At 39.9% G+C, this 21,751-nt stretch overlaps 1 protein-coding gene across 1 annotated transcript in view; it reads right to left on the bottom strand.

The window, feature by feature from the left end:
- Positions 1-2,032: 2,032 nt before the first annotated feature.
- LOC137410727 (multiple PDZ domain protein) overlaps positions 2,033-21,751 on the bottom strand; it is a 197,606-nt gene continuing 177,887 nt past the window's right edge. Inside the window, exons 24-32 of the mRNA XM_078778865.1 lie at positions 16,907-17,084; positions 16,537-16,647; positions 8,743-8,808; positions 8,317-8,498; positions 4,168-4,225; positions 2,865-2,955; positions 2,615-2,648; positions 2,235-2,321; positions 2,033-2,150 (exon numbers count right to left, since the gene is read on the bottom strand). Of these exons, the coding sequence (XP_078634991.1) occupies positions 2,033-2,150; positions 2,235-2,321; positions 2,615-2,648; positions 2,865-2,955; positions 4,168-4,225; positions 8,317-8,498; positions 8,743-8,808; positions 16,537-16,647; positions 16,907-17,084 (925 nt within the window). The remainder of the gene's footprint in view (positions 2,151-2,234; positions 2,322-2,614; positions 2,649-2,864; positions 2,956-4,167; positions 4,226-8,316; positions 8,499-8,742; positions 8,809-16,536; positions 16,648-16,906; positions 17,085-21,751) is intronic.

Here is a 21,751-nt window from a genome sequence, read left to right as displayed (position 1 = left end):
TTGTTCATCTTTTCCTTCAGTCCATCCATACTTTCCGCAATCAACACCAGATCATCTGCATACAACAACTCCCACGGTAAACCCTCCTTTACGTTCTGAGCCAGCACCTCCATCACAGCTACAAATAGTAGTGGACTTAGTACCGACCCCTGATGCACTCCCACCTTCACCTCAAACTCACCACTGTTCCCGTCCTTCGTCCTTACAGCTGTGCGTGCTCTTTTGTACATTGCCATCACTACTCTGATCAACCATTCCTCCACTCCTAACTTCCTCAATGCCCATGTCAATACTTTGCGTGGAACCCTATCGAATGCTTTCTCCAGATCAACAAACCCAAAAAACAACTTCTTCCTCTTATCCATGTACTTCTCCTGCAACTGCCTCACAATGAAAAGCGCATCTGTCGTTCCTCTTCCTGGCATAAATCCAAACTGCATTTCATCGATCTGCACTTTCTTCCTTATCCTCCTTTCCAACACCCTTTCCAATACCTTCATTCCATGCTCCAATAACTTTATCGCTCGGTACGAGCCACACTCCAGAGGGTCACCTTTCCCCTTGTATAGAGGGACGAGGGTACTCAGTTCCCAATCCACTGGAATGTGGCCTTCTTTCACCACCAGATTACAGATCTCTGTCATTCTCTTCACACCCCAACTTCCTGCTGCCTTCAACATATCTCCCACAACTCCCGTCGGCCCTCCCGCTTTTCCACTCTTCATTGCTTTTATCGCTTCCTCAACTTCCTTCTCAGTTATCTTCTCTGCCGGTCCTAAAACTGGGTTACTCTCTATGTTGCCATCCCATTCATTCTCTGTATTCAACAGCATTTCCATATATCTTTTCCATCTTCCTTTAATTCCATCTGGGTCGACAACGATTTGTCCCACTTCATCCTTCAAGCAACTCACCCCCATCACATCACACCTCTCTTTTGCTATGTGCTTTGCAATCCTGAATACTGCTTTCTGACCCTCTTCCGAATCCAAGCGTTCTCCGAACATTTTCCTACATGCCTCCTGCGCCTTTGCTACCTCTTTCTTTGCAGCCTTCCTGGCTGCCTTATAACTTTCATGCTCTGCTGTTTCTGCTCCCGTACCCTTCGCCTTCTGCCACTCTTTGAACTTCTTCCTCTTCTCGTCAATCCTCTTTCCAACTTCAACATCCCACCACCATGTTTCCGAGTGCCTCGGTGGTCCTTTTGTCCATCCACATACCTCACCAATGGCTCCCAACAGACTATCTTTCATTGACATCCAACCACTTTCAAGCTCAACCACATCATCCTCTACCCTACTCAGCCTCTCTTTTAATGCCTCCCTTACTGTCACCTCTTTCAACCTCCACACCTTCATTCTCGGTTGGTACTTCACCCGCCGAGCTCTCCTCGCACATTTCACCCTTATGTCGCAGACAACCAAGTGGTGCTGTGAAACAGCCTCCTCCCTCGGGATCACCTTTGTGTCCCGGAGGTGCCCCCTATCTCGCCTACGCACCATCAGGTAGTCAACGGTTGTCGTCGACCCACCTGACGTGTATGTAACAAGCTTATTGTCCTCTTTCTGGAACTGAGTATTACAAATCAACAAATCAGCTCCATCAGCAAACTCCAAAATCCTTTCACCTTCTCCATTTCTCACACCATATCCGTAACCCCCATGAACTCCCTCAAAACCGTCCATACTCCTTCCCACATGTCCATTTAGGTCTCCTCCCACCACAACAACTTCCTCATCTTTCACGTTTTCCATCAGCTTCTCCTTGCGAAGATCAGCCTTCTCCTTGCGTTTTCCATCAGCTTCTCCATCTCCATCAGTATCACAGTATATGAGTATACACCACACAAACAAACTGAAATGGTATCCTGAAGCAATTTTAAAATTAAACTAGAAGAGTTTCTAAATGACTCGTTTTTATTTTGAATGAAAATACATTTTGAGGATACGACTGACATTGAGCAGAGAAATGGTATATAAAGCTTTTGAGAAAAGAAAAACGAGTTTTCCTTTTCTCACTTCAACACAAATGCTCAAACATCGTATACAGTATATCTTGTTTTACTTTCAGCCGCTCCTCTCACACAGCCAATGTTTCTCTTATAAAAAGTAACGTCATAGAAGTGTAAGTGAAATGATTGCCATCCAATTCTGGGATAGCAATGAGGTCAAGAGAAAACTTTGCATCAAGACAAGTGGATTAATTCTGTGGTCCATCTATGAGGGCTATGCTACAATGTATTATGATGTGCAAGGCCACAACAACAATGCAGAATTTTAATGTCCGATAGCATCAGATCCAAAGTGGGAAAAACTATATTACTTCAAAAGTGGAATGTAAAGAAGTGAAGCCGGTTTGCCAGGTTTAAGTAAAATTTAGGGATTACTTATGTTTATATTTTCCACTTAAAAATCATATTGAATAATTATCTTTCTGAATATATTTTGAACTTGATCATGCATATATCAGGGAAGGGTAAATGCAGCCATTTTTGAAAGCCCAATGGCCTAATCTTACTAAACATGCCATCGGATGTTTATGTACACACAACAGGCTTGAAAAGTCTGTTTCAAAGAAAAAGCATAGGCCACAGTGAAGCACGTGACACTATCACCATATTACGGCAATGTTTGTTGGACTTGACCACACTGGGAAACAAATGTAAACTCAGACAATTAAGAAATTTACCAACTTTCAAATTTACCAACCAGGTTTGTTATGCTTCTACACATGCACAAACATATGGAGGGTAATACATTCCATGCAAAATGCAATAGAGTATTAAACACTACAAAGTAGTCTTAGCTGGTAAGATAAGGATTGGAAGAAAAGTGTGTTCTGCTGGGAAACAAAGAAGTCCGCACCTGGTGTGGCGATCGTGGCTGGTACGTGTCCAATCATTACATCAACTGGAGATATTGGTGGAGAAGAAGTTCCCACAAAGTTGAGATTCTCCTGTAAGTCAGTATACTTGTTATGTACTGTACAACATTTACAATGTAATTCATTTCTCAGCGTCAACAATAAACTTTTTAAAAAATTTTATTTTATTTTAGAGACTTCAAATTTTTAAATTCATGGATATATTGTCTCAATTTTCAAAGCAATAGATGAACATTTTGAGGAAAAGCTTTTTCAGGATACTGGAAACTGTCACACTGACGAGGAGTTGCATCAATGCTTGCGCCAGAGGGACGTTGTGCTTGCTGGGTGTCGGGTCTAAGAAGAATTTTCTGGTAGATGTTAAAGATCTCTCATTGTCTTTTGCAATACCATTATGTGCTGGGGCCCTACCCAAATTTCAAATTTCGGCACAAGCATAGAGTGCTCTGCGATGGAGAGGTGACCTGTCAATATGAAAGGTTTGTTCTGACCCAGCAACGCTCACGTTTTGTCATTGAGCATCCTGATGCTCATAAGGAAGGAATGCTTTAAGCTTGACAAATGTTTAAAAATAAATAAATAATAATACTCCAATATTTATAAAATGAATTTTTCGTTTGTGGAAGGGCTATGACTGTTATAAGATAATGCAATTGGTAAACATTTCCATAGCATTCAAGTAATGCAGACAGGTTGGTGGTCCCTGCTTGTTATCACCTTTTATGTTCTGGTCTTGTTCCCTCTGCCCTTTCAGCTTCTGTCTCTGTCTATCTCTCCTGTTTGTTGTTTTATTCGGTTGTTTCCCTGACACTTGTCCACTGTCAGAATGCTACCCTTCAACCTCTAATCACTCTGCTCTCCCATGAGCCTAGAGATTCTGTTTACAAAAAAGTTTTAAGAAGAGACATGATTTAACACAAAGGTTTGTTCACAAAGGCAACTGAAAAAGATAGAAAGCAACAAAGTGCATTTCTCTTGAAGATGTCCATCTCTAAGAGTGTTTTGGCAAAGAAAATATTTCTCTGACTTGAGCAAAGTAAGAGCAAAATTTTTGGCAAAACTTTGGCAAGGCTGAAACTGCAGCAAAGTGCACCAGATTGATAGTGAGACATAAAAAAATACCCGAGATATTTGAGCATTTTGACATGTGGAATGAAAGGCGTTGGTCATAACTAGAATAAAGAAAATAACCATCAGCCATTATTTTTGACTTTACTTCATGAGCAAAGACATTTACATTCTCTCACTGCAATATTAGCTGAAGCTCACTCTGCTGTGATTTACCTTATTCATTTCCTTTGAGACCACCTCTGGTGCCATCTGCTGAGGGACACCTTCTCCTCTACATTAATACATGGAGCACAAAGAAACACAAGACAAAATCAGAGATCATGTTAATAAGGAAAAAAGTATATTAAATATGATCTAGAGGTGACAAACACACCAGTGTGGAAAAGGGAAACAAACATAAGTGTGAACGCATAAGTGTTTTTTTAGGTGTTCATTACTCCCGCCAGGGAGTAATGCATTCGATCGTGTCCATCTGTGTGTGTGTTCGTGTTTGTGAATAAGATATCTGGAAAGTTCTGAACGGATTTGGATGAAAGTTGGTGGGATGATTGCCCTTGGGATAAGGAAGAATTGATTAGTTTTTGGTGAAGCTCAGGATATTATTCCAGATCCAGGAATTTTTTGAAGGATTTTTTACCATTGGAAGATAGGGCTCAGCAGCGGCCACCCACGGCGGGAGTATGCGCTCCACTGAGTGGCGTTCTAGTTTACCAAGTTTCTTGTAGAGAGCTCACGAAGTTGTTTAAACATTGGAGCAAGCACTCCATTCAAACACGTTTTTATGAACAGCTGGCTTAGTAAGTGCTAGCTAAATGCTATGGTAACTGAACACACCCCAGTTTTCCTCCATTTCAGTTTAGTGTTAAACAGGACGAAGTTGTGGAAGAGTGGAAATGAAATGTGCAAATGAACACGTCTCATGAAATCACCTAACAAAAAAAATAAAATTTAGGCTCGTATGATGCTAGCACCATGACTGAAAGGAAAACTGCAATATTTAATGAGTAATTTTAAAGCTAAACAAGCGTTACGCCTAGGTCCCCCATCATTGAAGTGATGCGAGTTGACAAAGTGGAAGACGCAAGGCGGCCATCTTGGATTTTGACGTGGCGATCCAATTTTCAATAGCGTTTCTTCCTTATGCGTAGATACACCCACACACCAGATTAGAAGTTAGTAGTTCGTTTATTTTTCACGATATTTCGCTCACAAGGTTCAGAAATATATATGGTGGCGGCCATCTTGGATTTTGACGTGGCGATCCAATTTTCAATAGCGTTCTTCCTTATGCCGAGATACACCCACACACCAGATTAGAAGTTGGTACTCCGCTTATTTTTCAAGATATTCCGCTCACAAGGTTCAGACATACATGGCGTCAGACATACATGGCGGCGGCCATCTTGGATTTTTACGTGGGTTGCACCCACACACCAAATTAGAATTCGGTCCTTCGCTTACGCACGCACGCACAGGCGCATGCACACACGGACGGAGGGGAAAACTATAGTCCCCCTTTCGCTCCGCGGTGCGACAGGGGACAAAAAAACACACACATACAGAAGTTATTGCAAAACCCCATCTCCCGAAAACATCAATAAAATATACTCAATGATAAGCAAAATAAAATAGTCACTTTCTGATGCTAAATAGTCCTGATGTGAAGCACCACCTGCAGGTGATCAGCAGAATTGCATGTTCAGATCAGACAAGGGGAAAAACAAGCAGCACAGACAATAGATATTTGGGAAAGTTGATTAAAGGTAAGAATGCTGGAGGATTGATAATGTGAATGAAGTGCTTGAAAGGGACTAAAATATGGGTGGAAATGCTTGATAAAGTATAGGGTGTTTCAAAAAGAGTGATACAACTTTAAACGTTTATTTACAAAGAAACAGAAACCTCAGGAATGTGAACCAAACATTTCTTGAAAGCTTATGACATGGTATTTTCTATCACTGATTGCTATTGTAGTAAGTCACTGATGGAGTTAGTGAGGCTATGGTCTGAAATTGGCATTTATGCAAAATCCTTGTAATTGACGTTCTCGATGTGTGCCCCTCCTCGGTTCAGACATGCATTGATCCTAACTCCAAAATCCTGTCGAACCTTCCCACAGGTCTCATGTGGCACTGCCTGGAGGTAGTCTGACACCTCCTGCTTCAGATCATCCAGTGTGGCAGGGCGGTTGACGTAGACAGTGCGGTACCCAGGGCAACGAGGCGGTTTCGGAAAAGCTGCTGCAGGAAAGTGATGGTGTCACCAGCTGTATGCGGGGGTGCACCATCCTGCATAAACCAGGTCATGCTAAGCTGGTTTGGGGTGACCTTTTGGGCTAGATCATTATGGAACTTCTGTAGCGCGGGCCGGTGGCGTTCACCGTTGATCGTCGCCGTCCTGCTGTCATTCTCAAACCAGTAAGGCCATAGCATTCCCCTATCTGGCATTGAAGGCGCAGAAGCATGTGACCTTAGGCCCTTTCAGGTACCTCTCAGTGATCTATCTCCTCAGGTGGTTCTGCCCCCCAGAAAATGTTGTTGTGGTTGTCGATTTAGTCTCATACCACAGAGACACCACTTTTGTCTTCAGCTCTACTGTCAATGGCATAGTTGAGCTACGGAGCTAGAAACCCAGGGAACAAATATCACGATAACACCACCAACCCCTGAAATGGAAAACGGTATAGGTAAAAAAACAACAAAGAAATGGCAGGAAGTCAAAGTTGTATCAATCTTTTTGAAACACCCTGTATATTATATACAAACAGCTAGAAAGTATTCAAAGTAATAAAACTTGAATTACTATTTACTATTTAATTGGGAGTGAAAAAGTATCAAATGGTTGAATCCTAACAATTTCATAACAGTGACACAGAGGGAGATCCAGTTTAATGTAAGGGACAGCCACTTAAATGAGTGATATTACTTTGTGACTCATTCCTTTATTTTATTATAATTGTGCAATAAAAATAGACATGCAATCAACTATATACATATTTTCAAGTATTTGTTGAGTGTTTATTTGTGTTTTTGTGCGTTTGTACGTTATTCTTTCACGGCCGAACCGTAGCACCAAGAGGACCCAAATTTTGGGTGTCGGTAATTCAGAATCTAGGCAAAGTTATAAACTACTACATGTAGGCCTTGACGTCCGTTATACATAAAGTGTATATATTGGGAAGTGGGGTCAGGCAGCGCTGTCGTTCAGCAGGCCTTTATGTGTGTGTGTGTGTGTGTGTGTGTGTGTGTGTGTGTGTGTGTGTGTGTGTGTTTGTCCGAGTTGTATACACCCCTAAACCACTAGATGGAATGAGTTGCAATTTGTTGGTCAGACTTGAGGTGTGTCCAGGTAGGTTTGAAGCATTAAAAAAAATCATCATCGTGGGGATTCAGAAAGGGGGGGGGGGGGTGGTGGGTAGGAGACCACGCGAATTTGCTATGTAAATGTGTACTGTATGGCACCACTCCCGGTAGGAGAGTGGACTACAAGTCCCAGCGGTTGAGAAAAAGCTTGGTGTTGGCTTAACGGTTAAGGTGGCTGGCTTGAGATCTTAGGGTCCTGACTTTGAGCCCCTGTCAGCCGTTGAATTAACACCATGTGGGTTGACAGTCTGTCATCCTTCCACGGTCGGCAAAATGAGTACCAGCTTACTGGTAATGGGGGGCACTGCATCAGCGGCACAGCCGGGCCCCAGAAAATTATGCAGCCAAGCAACCACAGGCTGCATACAAACCACCAGTAGTTCACAGTATTATAATAGTATCTCTGTATGAAAACGCCATGCAATCGAAAACTACTTTGGCGAATTTGCATATGTGCTCTGTATTTTATGCACTCCTAACCCGCTGGACAAAATTTAAATAGGAAATTCCTCTAATTCCAAAGGATAATGAAGCTCGGATAACAGGCTGGCATGTGAGGAATAGTTTGTTTTCTTCATTTTTACAGGATTCCTCTGCATGCAAATCTGATGGTAATATGCTCTCAAACTATTAGCAACATCTAGAAGGATTTTGCTTTCATAATCAGGATCCAATTAACAGTATATGGATTTGCCATGTCTAAACTATTCATGCGTAAGTGCACAAAACCCCATCTGTGTGAGATCACATTGATTGGCTATGGCATGGCTGAAACATTTCCATGAGGAAAAGCGTAAAAGATTCCCACAAAATGTTTTTATTTTGGCCAGCACCACTTTACATTAGGCCAAAATAAAAAATTAACACATAATTGATAACATGTGGCTTTAACTTCCAACAGAAACCAATTGATATCCAGAGCATCATATAGCCATAAGCAACATTGCTCAATGTATAAATGTTACATTATGTTATGTAGATAACAGGATGTAAGTTTTACCCGCAGTTGGAATTTAATGAAACATTTCCTTCATCGTCCTGTTGGTTTCCTCCCCAAAAAGACTCTTGCATGGCCTCCATACAAGTTCCACCCTCTCGTTCCAAGAGAAGCCCTTGATAATTTTCCAACTTACTGATGCATTGTGCACCAGGTAGTTCTTCCATAACATTTGTCTCGAGATCCTGAAATTAGAAACAGTATTAAAGTCCAGGGTCTCTTCGGGTCATCACTCACTCAGGGTCACTCACTGTCAAATTGAAGGTGGGATGGGGAGTGGGAGAGTTTGGAATCACGCGATAGACCTGCAAGTTGAATTTGAGACCAATATTTGAACTAATAAAAACGGTGTGTTGAAAAGGTTCATGAATGTATAGATTATAATGGTATTTTGTAATCAGTTAGGATGAAGAATGATGCATGTAATACCTGATCATTAAGGAATGGATTAGATGGAGAACGCTGAAGAGGACATGGATACGAGTCGATACTTCCCTGGTAAGGTGGAAGCAAATAAATATGAAATGAGAATACAAAGAAATATAGAATAGTGACATCACTTTTGATTAGAAACAATAAAGAAGCTCAAAAAAAGAACTATTTGAATTGCAGTTTTGAGAAAAATGTGGTCAAAAACTTTATATTAGCAAGTACAGAGAGGCCACAAAGTCCCTATGCATAAGTGTGTCCTCTGCTACTTATTTGTTTTATTTGTTTTCCAGGTACAGCTTCAGCATGACGGACACCAGTGAGTACACGATAGAAGAGAGAGTGATTACTTGTGTTTGGGTTCACGACCTCGCGTGACAAGGAGCAAGTTTTGAAGACATAAGGACAAGATTTTCGCAGAGGTTCGATAAGCCAGCTCCTATGCGCGACACGATGCGGGCATGGGAGAAGAAGGCTTTTTCAACAGGGAGTGTCCTTGATTTAAAGCATTCTGGTCTTCCAGCATGACGGAAACGCCATTGGACATTATTGAAGCGTCCTGCTCGAGATCACCACTGAAATTATCTCGAAAAAGATCTTCTGAGTTAGGCATTCCACACTCACCAGTCCAAAAAATAATGAAAAATGATCTGGGATTGAAGCCATTTAAGCCTGGATGTGTTAATGAGCTTTCCGTTAGAGACTTTACCACTCGTGAGGTTACTTGCAAGGCTCTTCTGTAGCGATTGCCCACCATTAAATCAAGACAAAGCGTATTTTTTTCGGATCAGTGTGCTATTCACCACAGAAATCAATTCAGGAATGTTCATTTTTGGTGCAAAGAAAATCCTCATTTTTATGAGGAAATTGAACAACATCCTCCTCATGTCATGATGTGGGCAGCAATTTCAGAAGTCAATCACACTGCTTATTTGAACAAGCTTCAGACGTGGTTTGTTCCACAACTGCATGAGCGAGGACTCGAGGCAACAGCTATCCTGCAACAAGATGGTGCACCAGAACATTATGCTCTCACAGTTAGAGATTATCTCGACAACAAATTCAGTGGACGATGGATTGGACGTGGATCTGAGATAGTGTGGCCTCCTCGAAGTCCTGACTTAACAACATGTGACAACTCGCTTCGGGGCATTGTGAAAGAGGAAATTTCTCATCTCTGCCTAACAATAGTTGAATACCTCAAAACAGCTGTCAGGGGCTGCTTTTATGACCTCCAACCCTCAACATGGAAGAAGATGTCCAGAAAAACATGGAGAAAAATTCAAATTTGTGCGAGAATGGAGGGGAGCATACAGATAAATTCTAACTAAATTCTAACTGCGTGCATAGGGACTTTGTGGCCACTCTGTACAGTCACATAATCTCCTTGAAACCAGACAACTAATTAACCCAACGATATATCTACAAATATATTAAACTCTACAGAGTCAAGAAACACTAAATTTCAATACGACATAAAGTCACTTCAACAGCAACAACCAATCAACATAAAACTGTAAATGCATTGTCATAGCATGGAGGCAAATGCAAATATTGATGCAAATCTATTCCAAACAAGTCGGAGCATTTCACAATGCAGAGCCTTTCCTGGGTATATGGATGGCTCGAAGATGGAGGAATCAGTGCAGACTCACTCACTCACATATAACACCATTACAAAAGCTTTGTCATGTTACTTTGAAAGAAATGTCACGAAAATAATGTTGGTAAAGGTTTGTATGGAGTAAATGTTAACCTATCTAATCATAACTATTAATGAATTATGTGAACATGCAGGATTCCCATCACACACAGATAAGCCTCCTTTATAGGGAGTATAGATGAGACAAGCATGACCCTTGACAACAACACATAGAAGCACAGAGACAGGGTGAAGAGATGACGCAAATTATAAAATGCAGCATTAATTGTTTCTGACATGGACATTGCATGTGCAATTATTGCATTGCATTGCAATGTGCATGTGCTTTACACATTTTTGAGTGGAGCCCCCTGCTGGAATATTGTGCCCCTTGTACACATATTTCGCAAATAAATTATACAAATTTCGCAAAATAAAATTCAAATATTTCAATATCAATATTAATAATATCAATTAATTATTAATAATATTAATAATTAATACTGATTAATAAAATATTAATTTCAATTTTTCAAATAATATTCAATATTAATTTCGCAAATAAACAATTTATAATTTCACAAATTATAAAACACAGCATTAATTGTTTCTGACATGGACATTGCATGTGCAATTGCATTGCATTGCAATGTGCTTTGCACATTTTTGAGTGGAGCCCCCTGCTGGAATATTGTGCCCCTTGTACACATATTTCGCAAATAAATTATACAAATTTCGCAAAACAAAATTCAAATATTTCAATATCAATATTAATAATTTCAATTAATTATTAATAATATTAATAATTAATACTAATTAATAAAATATTAATTTCAATTTTTCAAATAATATTCAATATTAATTTCGCAAATAAACAATTTATAATTTCACAAATTATAAAACACAGCATTAATTGTTTCTGACATGGACATTGCATGTGCAATTGCATTACAATGTGCTTGTGCTTTGCACATTTTTGAGTGGAGCCCCCTGCTGGAATATTGTGCCCCTTGTACACATATTTCGCAAATAAATTATACAAATTTCGCAAAATAAAATTCAAATATTTCAATATCAATATTAATAATATCAATTAATTATTAATAATATTAATAATGAATACTAATTAATAAAATATTAATTTCAATTTTTCAAATAATATTCAGTATTAATTTCGCAAATAAACAATTTATAATTTCACAAATTATAAAACACAGCATTAATTGTTTCTGACATGGACATTGCATGTGCAATTGCATTGCATTGCATTGCAATGTGCATGTGCTTTGCACATTATTGAGTGGAGCCCTCTGCTGGAATATTGTGCCCCTTGTACACATATTTCACAAATAAATTATACAAATTTCGCAAAATAAAATTCAAATATTTCAATATTAATATTATTAATATAAATTAATTATTAATAATATTAATAATTAATATTAACGACTAAAATATTAATTTCAATTTTTCAAATAATATTTAATATTAATTTCGCAAATAAATAATTTTTAATTTCGCAAATAAATAATTTATAATTTCGCAAATTATATAATGCAGCATTAATTTTTTCTGACATGGACATTGCATGTGCAATTGCATTGCAATGTGCAATGTGCATGTGCTTTGCATATTTTTGAGTGGAGTCCTCTGCTGGAGGTCTGCTGGTCTGCTGGTGGTCCCTAACCCCCGCTCTAGCAGGGAAAATGGCCTTAAAATGCATGTTGTTGTTGTTGTAGTCCTCTGCTGGAATATTGTGCCCCTTGTAGACATATTTTGTGCACCTTTGTGTGTTGGTGCTCCCAGCTGGCCACTTGTGTTAATGTAGCATGAAGTGATGTAACAGGATGTGACCTAAGAGGAAGTGATGTCTCTGAGCCTTCCATAACTTATATCTGAGTTAATCCCTCACAATTATACAGAACCCTGGTGTTGGGCTAGCGGCTAGGGTGCCGGCTTAGGATCCTAGGATCCTGGGTTCGAATCCCGGTCGATTGCTGAATTAACGCCAGGGGGGTTGACTCAGCCTGTCATCCTTCCGAGGTCGGCTAATTGAGTACCAGTTCACTGGTAATTCCCTGTTTGTCGTTAAAGGCGGCAAAAAGAGTTGGCGTCAGGAAGGGCATCCGGCCGTAAAACATTGCTTCAAAAAGGGGACCAAAAAAAACAACAACAACCACGGTGCCCGAAAAAGGCCAACCCCCGCTTGCGGGGAAAAATGGCCTCTAAAGGTGGTTTATTTTTATTTTTATAATTACGCCTTCAAAATCATTGCCTGTAAGTACAAGGGGGTCATATGGCAGTTCATCTTGTTATGTCAGTAAGAATTTTGCATATATAGCGATTGAAACATGTTATTGTGTGCTAAGTTTGCATTTGATGGCTCAGTTGGCCTGATCTGGTACCCAGTGTCATCAAGCACTAGTTGACACTATTATTAGGTTATGTGGCTTTTTCTTTCACATCTTTGGCAGAGTGCTGAATTAGCGTTTAGTGGTAATTGCTCTAATTGTAATTGTTGTAATTGCACTGCTTGGAGCCTCGTTAGTAATTGTCCTGTATTTCATATCCTTTTCAGTTTTACTCCTTGTTCATCGATGACATGCTTGTGTGGCTTCATTAAAACACTTGGAGCTTGGAGGCTATTCCCTTACTCCCATGTTGTTCATGGATGGAGTTTCGCAGGCTGTCGAATTACGTACAGTTATGCGTAGGGAGGAAGCATGGTGTTAGCTTAGCGGTTAGGGTGCTGGCTTGGGATCTGAGGATCATGAGTTAAATTCCGGTTGATCATTGAATTAACGCCAGGGGGGTTGACTCAGCCTGTCATCCTTCCGAGGTTGGCAAATTGAGTACCAGCTTGCTGGGATGAATGTGCCGGCGTGTGACCAGGTTTAGAATAGGTACACTGTATCCCTGCGTGTCGTAAGAGGCGACTAAAAAGGGTTGACGTCAGGAAGGGCATCCGGCCATAAAAAACATCAGAAAAGCCTATTAAAGGGAACCATGATGATCGTTATGGGGCCTGCAAGGCTCACCCCCACTCTAGCAGGGAAAATGGCCTTAAAAAGGGGATTTTTTTTTTTTACGTGTAGGGAGGACAGCACATAAATGATTACTCACAGTTGTATGCACATTGCATTTGAGGTAAAAAAATTATGGTTAAATTAGAAATTAAAATACTATGGTTAAATTACACACCTTTGTCGAAATGTGCTTCTGGCCAGTTGGGCACGCGAGTTGATCCCAAAGGCCTCATAGCATAACTTAACCACGAGGTGTTGCAGCGGGCAAAGAAATACTCAGGAACTGGTGTGGATAGTTTTGACATACCCCACATTCAATGTACAAATTAAACTTGTGGTTAAATTTGATGTAAAAATGCTATATGGTTACTTTGGAACATCTTTGTCAAACTGACCATGAAGCTGCTTGGGGTGCAATATTAAAGTAGTTTCGGCTGCCCAAGCTGCTCTATTAAAGTTAATCTGCACGTAGACTAAATGACACAGGGATTCACCGATTACAACACCCTATCCTGCCCCTCGGGATGGGTGAGGCTAATTACAAAATCAATGTTTCCCGTACCAAGAACATCCCTCCCAACCTAGATGCATAAAGCCGTTTCACTACAGTTTTTAAAAAAGTTTTATTTTATTTACAGCAACGGAAAAATTGAAAACACAAAACAAGAAATAAAACTTCTCGGACAAGGTAAATCTGATCCTTTTTCACCAAACAGAGAAACACACCAGCAAATTAAGTAACTGCAGAAAAGTCTAACGATACAAAAATTACTTGATCCACCAGAATTGCTTGTTATGGAACCACCCATCGAGGGCAATTCTAAGTTGCAAATTGAAGGTGGAATGGGGAGCGTGAGAGTTTGGAATCAACTGAAAGCCACCACAAGTGCCAATGGAAGGTTATTGTTATTATTATTTTTGTATACAAGGTCGAGGCTCGTGAAAGAGCTAACATCAATCACCCAAAAAGTCAAACCGACACATAAAACATATAATAAGGGGAGCGGTAGACAAAATGGGGACAGAGGGGGAAGGACACAAACACAACATTTGAGAGCAGGGACATCGAGAGATCTGTGGGAGGGAGAGGGCTTGGGGGGAAGTGGGAGAGGTATAAAACACATGGACACTGCAAGGACTTCCAGGAAAGAAGTTGGAACTTCAAAAAAGTGGATCTGGGGTGAATTAGCGGGGGTAGAAAAGATCAAGGTTTTGGATGGGGTAAGATAAGAGATGGTGGTGAACAGCTGTTTTAAAGACCTGGAGGGAGGAGTGGGATTGAAGAGAGTGAGGGAGTTTGTTCCAGAGGCGGGAGAAAAGAGTAATGAAAGAGTGAAGGTGAGCAGAGAGCCTAGATTTTGGCAGTTTAACCATAAGAGGGTTGCAGGCAGATCTTGTGCGACCTGCAGGAATATTTGGTGGACAGAGCACAGAGAGAGCTGGGGGAGCAAGGCCGGAGAGGAGTCGGTAGAAGACAGAAAGACCACAAACCTGCCTGCGGTGAGTGAGTGAAAGGCCCTCGGAGTTAGCTTCATCGCAGGACATTCCAATGATTCTGAAAGCTTTGGTTAATCTATAAAATTAATCACGACTCAAGTCATGATCAAGTAAACACAAGTTTATCGAGAGAAAACCATGCCAATAAAACTAACATGTACAGAGAAATGAAGGTAGAACAGCACAGCAAAAACAAACAAAATTTAACACAAAATAAAATCACCAACCTTCAACAAAAGCTGGTAAAAAGGGTTGCTGGGTCTTAGGCTAATGGCCTGTGGTGGTTGAGGCTGTGTGCATGCTGCTCCAGCCTTCACAGTCCAGGCAACAGTGAAAGGCACAAAATAATATTTCAGGTGAAAGGTGGGTAAAAAAAAAAGAACTAGAAATGATTGCCATAAACAAAGATCCTGGATGATGATTGAAAGCAAGATGAAGAAGAATGGATTGCTTCATCTCTACCAGCAAGTTCGGAAATTGTTTGTGCCAGCTTTGATGGGTCTCCAATCACCAATATAACACAAAATCTAGTTTTGTGCCATGGAAAATGGCCCCGGCAAACCTGCCCAAAATATCACATGCACAACTTCACTCGAGTTTTAGTGGAGCTGATGGCCATGTTGGGTGACTTCCGTGGAAGAATGAATAAATAAATAAATAAATAATCTGAGCAGATGATACGGCCATCATTGGTGAATTCCATATGCTCGAGAGAGAGTTCTGTCTTCCATGATGTGTCTCGAGATTGTGAAATTCCCAAAATAAGCTCTATGGACCCAGTGACACCTTGCTTAACAGGTAAGGCTGCCACAGCAACTTCCCATTTCATAAAAGTCATAATAACGCTTTCTCCAAAGATAGTGCGGAAGTGCCATTTGAGGTGGTGTGTCACAACAATTTGGCAAACCTGACAATTTCTTCTAAGTTCTTGCAAAGACATCTTTTTAATTGCCCTATCTGGTGTTTGGTGGCCATGATCGTTTGTTAGTTACAGCAGCTAGCCCTCTCCCCCAACCTTTGTTTACAGAATGTTGCGTAGTTTTCTAAGCAAAGGCAGGATGAGGGTGCAGTTTGTGTGTTGGGAATTGAATAACGCGACAATATAAGCCTGCCATGTAAGGCAGAGCCCTCTACAGGGAGCAATCAGTAATTGACTCTATGTAGATTATTTATTAATCCAAACGGACGGCTGGACACATGAGCTAACAAATAAATGCCAATCAATAATTCTGCTTATTTTTCAAGGTTTCTTGAATTATTATTATTATTCCTACAGACAGTAGGATGATTCAAATATTCCCGTCGGACATTGAGATTGTTGTGCGGTTGGATAGAAACAACAACAACACAACATGCATTTTAAAGGCCATTTTCCATGCCAGAGCGGGGGTTAGCCTTTCCGGTTGGATAGAAAATGGCATCATATAAGGTTTTGGATTACACTCTCCCTATAAAAGACTATCTTTTATTACAAAGTCTGTAGATTAAGGTAAAAATAAAACAAGTGACATTACATTCTGCTTATTCCATGTAAATGAGGAAAGGAAAATTTGTTTCAGCTAAACATCATACAAGATGAACGAGTTCAGAACTTTCCAATGGAGAGATAGCAGCAGAGCACAATCTAACCTGTTGTTGTCCGATTAAGCTCTGGAGAAAGAAGTCCACAGGGTTGGCTGCCTGACGAATAGCTTCCACCGCTTCCTCATGACTAGCACCAGCCAACTCCACCCCACCAACCTGGTACAGTTGGACTTGCAAAATGATCATCTCAAGCAAGCATCCAGTGAGTGTTAATGCACCAAGCACAATTTACCTTCAGCATTATTTGAGCAAATTTTACATTAAGTTATAAAATCAAATGTCATATTTTGAAGCACTACCCCACAAGCTGTCAGGCACCTTCATCCTGACAAGTTTGAAATTGCTAAACCAATCACAAGTATTAAAAACACTCAAAGTATTGATGCCTTGAACCTTATGATCAGTCAAGTCTCACCTCAAGAATGCGATCACCTTCCCTTAGGACCCCAGCACGCCCAGCAGGAGAGTCTGGCAAGATGTGTTTTATAAAAATTCCCCGCATCACCTCGCCAGTACCAACTCGTGCTCCCATACGTCGACCTCCCATTATGCTGATTCCGAGAGAGCAGCTGTCCTCACGATTCACAAAGACCCTGCACACACGTCATACATGCACCACAAAACATAACAACAAGAGTCTCAAGGATCGAATGGTAATGTACAAAGTAATCAGCATTAAAAACAAAAGCTTGGGAAAGAGGGGCAAAATCAATACAGGCAGAAGTATCAATTACTACATACCAACAGCCACCCATAAACTCCAAACAGAGAGACGTGTAGAATATAAAGAAAAAGAACATATACAGGGTGATTGAAAAGTAACTCCCTATTTTAAAATATTTAGAAATTATTTATTTATTGTAATATTTTTCTCAAATTTTTAGTGTTTGTTCCTTAATATATGAGAACTTAATCTGTGTTGGTTTTTTTTCAGATTATTTTTTGTTTGAAATTCGGAAGCCCTACAAACATGGTGTGGTCATTCCACACCACACCGTTACCTTGGGCCGATATTGCGTTTTTTCAGAAATAACACGAGGATCTTCTCCTGCCCAGTAATAGCAGTTGTGACGGTTCACAAACCCACCGATGTGAAATACCGCTTCATCAGACCAGAGGATATTTTTAAAGAGATCAGACCAATCTTCATACCAAGCCAGCATCACCTCCCCAAACTCCATGGGAATGTCGCAGTCTTCAGCAGAGAGTGCTTGACAGTAGTGCGGCTTCCAAGCATGCCATTTAAGCTCCTTTTTGAGCACAGTTCGTACTGTGTGAAAGGAGAGCCCACTTTCCCTTGCTGCTTGTCGAATTGACTTTCTTGGGCTATGTGTAAACATTTCTTGAACTGCTTGCACTGTCTCCGGGTCACTGGACTTGGAAGGGCGACCGCTTCTTCGAGTATCAGATACAGATCCTGTAGCCATGAGTTTTGCATGACAATTCTTGATCGTCTTTGCCTCAACTTGAGCATGTGCTCCTTTAATGGTCCTCTACCTTCTTTGCACTTGAACAACGGATTTCCAAACTTCGTAACGTGCCGCTAGCTGGGCATGCTCCTGCAGGGTAAGACGTCCAGCCATGTTTGTAGGGCTTCCGAATTTCAAACAAAAAATAATCTGAAAAAAAACCGACACAGATTAAATTCCCATACATTAAGGAACAAACACTAAAAATTTGAGAAACATATTACAATAAATAAATAATTTCTAAATATTTTAAAATATGGAGTTACTTTTCGATCACCCTGTATATATATATATATATAAATATATATATATATATATATATATATATATATATATATGTATGTATGTATGTATGTATGTATATATATATATATATATATATATATATATATATATATATATATATATATACTGTATATATATAATATATAATATATATTATATATATATATAATATATATTATATATATATATATATATATATATATATATATATATATATATATATAATATATAATATATATTATATATATATATATAATATATATTATATATATATATATATATATATATATATATATATATATATATATATATAATTATATATATATATATATACAGTATATATGTAGATATGTAGATATATATGTAGATATATATATGTATATATGTAGATATATATATGTAGATATGTAGATATATATATGTAGATATGTAGATATATATATAGTATATAGATATATATGTAGATATATATGTAGATATGTACATATATATGTAGATATATATGTAGATATGTAGTAGATATGTATGTAGATTTGTAGATATATATGTAGATATATAGGTAGATATATATGTAGATGGATATGTAGATATATATGTAGATATGTAGATATGTAGATATATATGTAGATATATATGTAGATATGTTGATATATATGTAGATATATATGTAGCTATGTAGATATATATGTAGATATGTCGATATATATGTAGATATGTAGATAGGTAGATATATATATTGGGGGATAAATTCATATATATGAAAAATATGAATGAATGAATGATCGTTTTAAGGCCATTTTCCCTGCTAGAGCGGGGGTTAGCCTTGCGGGCCCCATTTGAGGCAATGTTTTGATGGCCGGATGCCCTTCCTGACGCCAACCCTTGGTCGCCTCTTACGATGCGCAGGGATACGGTGTACCTATTCTAAATCGGGGTACACAGCGTGATCATTCATCCCAGCAAGCTGGTACTCAATTTGCCGATCTCGGAAGGATGACAGGCTGAGTCAGCGATCCCCTGGCGTTAATTCAGCGATCGACCGGGATTCGAACCCAGGATCCGAGGATCCCAAGCCGGCACCCTAACTGCTAAGCCAACACCAAGCTATGATATATTCATATATATATATGTATAAATTCATATATATATCTATATCTATATATATATATATATATATATATATATATATTTATATAGACGTGTGTGCACGCATATGCGACTATGCATGTGTGTGTGGATGCATGCAAGTTGTTTTTGCCTGCTATCCTCACGTGGGTGGGCCTCAGGATATGGAACTGAGATCTACTGGGTCTCAAATTATCCACCTCCTTTAGCGCATGTGTGTGTGTGTGTGTGTGTGTGTGTGTGTGTGCATGTACGTGTATGTATACGTGCGTGCACATATGTGTGTATATGGTGTGTGTGTGTGTGTGTGTGTGTATGTGTGTGTGTGTGTGTGTGTGTGTGTGTGTGTGTGTGTGTGTGTGTGTTAGTCAGTGTGTTGCCGCAACTCAAAAACCATGAAACCTAGCAGCCCAAAACTTTGCATGCACACTAAGGGAACTCGAAGGAAGTGCATGGATGAAAACTGGGCGTTTGTGAAAATTTAAAAAATCCCTTTTGAAGATAATTAACAGGCTTATTAAATTAAAACAAAAACAAACGTTATCCATTGTCAGCCCAAATTCACCTCGCAGTGGTCTTGATCCGCCATTTTGTTTTGGCCTATAAAATTGATTTGCCTTGAAACTGGTCATAACCATTTCGTTGGAGTGTTTGCTTGAGTGCTTAAGCCGCTTAGCGAGCACTCTTAAAGCTTATTGGTTATGGAACACACCCCGGTTTCACCATTCTCTTACCTTTCCCCTTGCTTTATTGGTCTTTTTGCTCAAATATTTGTAATGACTTCGTTGCTCAATTTTGAGTTCTATTTTTTGATGCTTGTTCGTTTTCACCTTTTTGTGTGACCTGCTTTCATTTAGTGTGTCATTTCATTTGATTCGGAGTTTGGAGCGATGTTATCTTCTATATAAAAGCGAATGAGACGTTTGTTTGTCATTTTCTTTCAAAACTCTTAAACAGTCATTTTCTCACTATTCATAACTTATAAACACACGAGCCACCACCTATTACAGGGAGGGGTTGGAATCGGAAGGGAGGAGGGGATAAGGGTGGCAAGAGGGTGGAGGAAGGAGGAGTGGGGTAGCTGGAAGGAGGGAGGGAAAGGGGTGAGGTGTGGGAGTCTTGAGGGAGAAAGGGGTGAGGTGTGGGAGTCTTGAGGGAGAAAGGAGAGGAGGGAGTGGAGTGGAAATAGACAGAGTGGGGGAGGGGTGGGATTAAGGAGGGGAAGGTGTGAGGGGAGGGATCCAGCGTTGCTTTGCTGGTTAATAATAATGGTAAGGATGGATGTTTTCTATTTAGTAAGGACATTCTTGTATAAGGACAGGTTCTTCACCAGTAATAATCGTAATAAAAATTAGAGTAAAGTCAATGCCATGCCATCACAATTCCCACGCTTCCTGCTTTTATCCATGTGATCATAAGTTCCCATGCCCTGGGGCATGAACGTGGGGTCAAACCCAAAAACAAAATCGTTACATATTTCATGCACCCCCCAATGTTGAATGCATATACAAAGTTAAATTCTAAAATGTTTTAAAATGTGCCAATAATTGCATTTTTCGGTATTTGACCTTTTGACCTCACCCCAGGGGGCGGAGTCAAAATGATAGCGCTCTTGCACCTTATTGCCAGACATGTATTGATCATAGCTACTAACTAAGTTTGGTGAATTTCTTCCCAACCGTTTAGGGGGAGATAGCGTGACGGACGGACTGACGGAGCCGATTACAATCCCCCCTTTATAAAAATAAAAAAGCGTGGGGATAATAACGAGTTGATAGCAACGATCAGAACTTTAAAAAAGTAACACTTAGACTCGACAGAAGGAACCATGAGACAGATGGGCATGACTGCAAAGCTATTACTTTACAAGCTTTTTATCTTGTCAGAATAAGCATTGGTGTCTCAATTGCTATGGATGGCATATGTATGGCTCATGAAGGATTCGGGGTTTGTGATCTCAAATGTTCGAAACATAATCATTATAGCTTATAATATACATTATATATGTATTCCTGTTTTCTTCATCAAAATCAAACAAAAACTTATCAATGTTGAAAAACAGTCAATTCTGATTGTCCTGTGCTGGCCGTTTTATTGTCCCCCGTCGCACCGCGGAGCGAAAGGGGGACTATGGTTTTCCCCTCCGTCCGTGTCTGTCCGTCCGTCCGTCCGTCCGTGCGGGTGTGCGTGCGTGCGTACGTGCGTGCGTGCGTAAGCGAAGGACGGCATTCGAATTTGGTGTGTGGATGCAACCCACGTCAAAATCCAAGATGGCCGCCGCCATGTATGTCTGAACCCTGTGAGCTGAATATCTTGAAAAATAAGCGAAGTACCAACTTCTAATCTGGTGTGTGGGTGTATCTAGGCATAAGGAAGAACGC

This window comes from Myxine glutinosa, chromosome 1 (assembly GCF_964187855.1).
Source record: "Myxine glutinosa chromosome 1, kmMyxGlut1.1, whole genome shotgun sequence".
Classification (NCBI taxonomy): domain Eukaryota; kingdom Metazoa; phylum Chordata; class Myxini; order Myxiniformes; family Myxinidae; genus Myxine; species Myxine glutinosa.
The sequence above is the reverse complement of the archived record's forward strand: the minus strand, read 5'-3'. Positions and strand labels throughout refer to the sequence as shown.